This window comes from Capsicum annuum, chromosome 10 (assembly GCF_002878395.1).
Source record: "Capsicum annuum cultivar UCD-10X-F1 chromosome 10, UCD10Xv1.1, whole genome shotgun sequence".
In the NCBI taxonomy this organism is placed as follows: Eukaryota; Viridiplantae; Streptophyta; class Magnoliopsida; order Solanales; family Solanaceae; genus Capsicum; species Capsicum annuum.
The window spans coordinates 73,093,897-73,098,730 of record NC_061120.1 but is presented as its reverse complement, the minus strand read 5'-3'; the positions used below and the strand labels follow the sequence as shown (position 1 = coordinate 73,098,730).

General features: G+C 36.9%; 1 protein-coding gene across 1 annotated transcript; it reads right to left on the bottom strand.

Moving 5' to 3' along the window:
- Nucleotides 1-1,046: 1,046 nt before the first annotated feature.
- On the bottom strand, nt 1,047-1,496 carry LOC124887743. Its single transcript, XM_047397659.1, has one exon. The coding sequence runs from the start codon at nt 1,494-1,496 to the stop codon at nt 1,047-1,049; it is 450 nt and encodes a 149-aa protein (XP_047253615.1).
- Between the last annotated feature and the right edge of the window lie 3,338 nt (nt 1,497-4,834).

The following is a 4,834-nucleotide window of genomic DNA, read 5'->3' as shown; positions in this document are numbered from 1 at the left end:
TTACCATAGAGAAATTATCCATGAGCACCTTTAAGGTGTCCTCCACCATGTCGGAGAAGATAGACGTCATTCACCGTTAGAAAGTGGCGAGAGTATTACACAAACCAAATGACATCCATTTGAACACAAATGTACCGTATAGGCACATGAATATTGTCTTCTTCTAGTCTTCGGGAGCAATTGAAATCTAGTTGTATCCCAAATACCTATCTAGAAAGTATTACCAACCTCTTCCTGCCAAGCGGTCAAGTATTTGATCCGTGAAGGGCATTGGAAAATGATCCTTTAGAGTCCACGAGTTTAAATTATGATAATCCATACAAACTCTCAACCCAATGACTAGCCTAAGTGGAATTGACTCACTCTTCTTGTTGGCAACCACAGTCATGCCCCCTGTCTTAGGCACACATTTCACGGGACTCACCAACTTGCTATCATAGATGAGGTACACTACCTCTGTTTCAATCCATTTAATAATCTCTTTTTTAACCACTTTTTGAATCCGTGTGTTCAATCTACATTGATGCTCAATAGTTGGTGTACAATATTTCTCAAAATGAATTTTGTGAGTGCATACAACTAAGGAATACCAATAATATCAGCAATATTCCATCCTATATCCCTTTTGTATCTCTTAAGCATAGAAATAAGGGCTTCAACCAGCTACTCACCCAAGTCTGCTGCAATAATCACAGGTAAAGTATTTCCACTACTTGAAAATAGATACCATAGATGGCTCGGTCACTACTTCAACTCCAACACTAGTGGCTCTTTAATGGATGGCTTAGCCTGTGGTGTTAGGCAATTTTCGAGGTCCAAATCCAACTTCTTGGGATAATATGGATATGATCTCATTCCTGTAAGGGAACATACGGTTTCCTCATATTCTTCAATACCTTACCTATCAAAGTTCGTCAAGACCACAGCCAAAGTTTCAACAGCAAATTTCTCCTTGATCGGCACCTCTCGCTCATTTCATATTAAACATCAACAACAGAAAATATACTCATCTAATTTTGTTGGTTCACTGGCTGGCACACATTAAATTATACTACCTCATCATTGAGCTTAAACTGCAGCTTATTTGCCTGCAAGTCAATCAATACACTCCTAGTTTTGAGAGAAGGTCTACCTAAGATTATGGGCACCTTAAAATCCACCTTGCAATCTAGGATCACAAAATTTGCAGTGAAAATAAAACTAGCCTCCTTCACAAGCACATCATATAACACCCCAACTGGTCGCTTCACTGATCTATCTATCATTAAAAGTCTCATGTTAGTGGACATGGGATCTCCCAAACCTAACTTCTTATAAACTGCTAGTGGCACCAGATTAATACTTGCCCCAATATGACACAAGGCCTTCACAAAATCCAGTGATCCAATAGTATACGGTATGGTAAATTCTCTAGGATCCATTTTCTTTTGCACTAAGAATCTTATAGAAATGGCACTACAATGATGAAGATTGTCCACTGGTTCATAGATCACCATCGTATTCTTTGTGACAAGATCATAAATTTAGCATAGACAATTATTTGTCCAAGTGCCTCCACCAAAGGCACATTCATAGTCAACTGTTTTAGCATTGCCATGAACTTGCTAAATTTAGTGTCACTAACTTTTTCTTCAATCGATGAGGAAATAGAGAAAGTGGTTTGGCATTACTTTAACCACTACTTCTCCCTCATTTCCCTTATCTTTTCTAACTCATTATTCTTCTGATGGTTAGATAGAACGTCAAAAATATCAAGCTTCTCAAACTACATTGGATGGTATTCTTCTTGTTCCTTATCAAATTTTACCAAATCATCAATAATAGGTTTGCCCACTGAAAGGCCCAATAATACTTTACCACTGTGGGTAGCAATCTCTATACAAGACCCATCATTCTGAAGGTTTAGTATCATGGCACTTGGTAAAGTACCACTATTTCTCTAATTAAGTGCCACTGAAAGTTGGTTCATCTGCAGCTCCAGCTATTTTATTAAAGTTGAATGTGAATCAACCAACTAACTTATAGAGGATAAGTCACCCTTCATCATTATCACATCAGCATTAGTTGACTTAACCTCGTTTAATAACTTCTCCATCAAGTCCTCCATGGACAACTTACCTAAACTAGTAGTAGCGTTCTCTCGATTTCCAGGAGGAATATATAAATCACTCCTGGCGTTCTAATTTTTCTAGCTCCCTTGGTCATGATCTATATAACTAGATTTATCATAATAAGTTCGACCTTAATTCCCTTAGTTATTGCCTTGGAAACCCCCTGGTTGTTAAGATAATTAGCTTTCTCCTCAGAATCAGAATCATCTCTACAATATGACCCAATAACTTTTACCTTTTTAGTCTTTCTAGATAGTAAATGCTTTATGAGAAGATCCATATGGGCCTTCATATGCACCATGTCTTGGTCATGCTCTTCCCCTTTCTATCGCTACTTTGCGAACATACCACTAGACATAGTGGAGCTTGCTACCACAGAATTCCTAGTACGCTAAGCTATACTTTTCTTAGTCAATACTCCAACATATCTGTAGCCTCAAAGAAAGTAAGCTCCATGAATGCCCCCTACAGTATTGTCTACGGTTGGTTTAGTGATGGAATTTAAAGCTTTGTAGAATGTCTATATCAAATGCTCATCGGTCATCTTATGGTTAGGGCACTATGTCAACTTCTTCTTGAATCTCATCCAAGTCTCATGGAGTTCCTAATTCGGTAACTGCCTGAAGTTACTAATCTCATCCCTTAATTGTAACATCCTGGAAGGCCAAAAGAAACTTTCTAGGAAAGCTCCTTTCAATTGTCTCTAGTTTTGTATAGAATCAGGAGCCAACACATTCAACCACATTATTTCCTTCCCAGATAGAGACAATGGAATAAAACAAATAAATTTCATTTTGTCCAACTCCAAGGTTTCTTAAAAGATTTGTAGATGTTGATGAAGTTCACCAAGGGCATATTTGGGTCATCCCCTAGAAGTCCACTAAATAACCCTTTAAGGTTAAGCAATTGTATCATGGTGCTTATGATGTTAAATTTCACTCCTGGTCCTAATGGTAGTGGAATAATTGCTCCTATTGCACCAGTCTCATCCAAATCTGTGTCATCTTCCTCATCAGTTTCAAACTCCACAGCAGGTTAGCAGTTTTCTCATCCTCTAGCTACCCGATTCCTATTCACTAACATATCTACATTTTCAGCACGCCTCATATTTATAGGGTTAATCAGATCACCATCTCCCAATTCATCCTCAACTGGGTTAGGAACTCAAGCTGGTTGACCATTATTTTGTTGATACAATTGAGCTCTAGCTAAGGAGGCTAGTCTATTTGCTTCTTGCTGATCTTCAATTCTGCCAATTAATTGAGGTTTCAAATAATATGGTAATAATGGTTCTCCTGACCTCCTCGTACTTGGAATGCAAAATAAAGATACTGTAAAAATCAAACACAACAAATAAAAGTAAAATTAGGAACTTGAGAAAATGTCAATTAACACTCATAAAATTAATTGACAATCGTATTTCTTGGCAACGGCACCAAAAATTGATATGCCCAAATTATAACTCTCATTACAAAGTGTAAGCAGTCACTGTCAAATAAAGAACCCAATTGGGTTAGGGTCAAATCCCACAGGGAATACTGTGCAAAATAAGTGTATGATTATTAATAGACTGTTGATCAAAGGGTCTGAGGTAAAGAGGGTTTTAGTTTGTTAACAAGATTTTGAAGTTTGTAACAACTAGTGTTAAGTTTTAATTTAGTGAGACTAATCAAACAAGAATTATGTTCACCAAGATGTTCAAGCATTTAGGGTTGTGAGTTGTTCTAAATTCCCAATTTACAACTGCAATTGCAAGAATTATTGAATTCTAAAGTTGACCCATTCGTTTCTCAACCTAAATGGATAATTATCCTTTAATTATTTTGAACTCAAAGAACACACTTAATTATTCAATTGATTTCTCAAGTGGATTGATCTGGTTAAGGCATCAACCCTTAACCCAAAGGTTGGAGCCTTTAAATTCCTTATAAATCTCCTATTTTCCCTCTCCTCTTTTCCCAACATACACTTTTCTTCTTAAACAAGTGATATTCTTGGGCTCACCCTCCATGTTTGAAATTGAGAAAGGTCATAATTGTGAAGAGTAATTTATACAATCTCAATTACTCATGGAAATTAAACATTCTCACAACCCCAATTAGCAAATCACATCAAGACTCTCATAACCCTATTTATGGGAGCTTTAGCCACACATCTCAAAAGAAGAAGAAGAAGACATTGTTCTTTTCATAACTTAATTCAAAGAATTACTTAGAAAATTTCCCATAGTTTTTCTTCATCATCAGTGAGAATAATGATTAAAACCTTCAGATCAACAATAGTAGCTTGTAATCTCAGAGAGTAATACGTACAATGTGTTTTAAAAGTTGGAAATATGATAAAAGATGAATGAAATATATCTACTCTAACCCTAAACTGGGTATTTATATGTTCCCAAGTATTTGGAAATCCGAATTTGAATTTAAATTCATTGTGTCATGGTTGATGGCCAGGTTGATGGTCCGTTAGTGTCCTGACGATTCATTACTTGGAATGTTGCTTGGGTATCTAACAAGCCTTGTTTTGTCTCATGTCTGACGGCCAAGTTAACGGCCCATCAGAGTCCTGATGGTCTATCACTTGTACTGTCGATTTGAACCTCAGTTTGTATAGCTCTGTCTCAAGCTTGATGGCCCGTCAGTGTCCTAATGGTCCGTCACTTGGAACTTCAGTTTTTTCCATTCTATTTAGGTCTGACGGATGTCTTGAAGGTCCTTTCAATA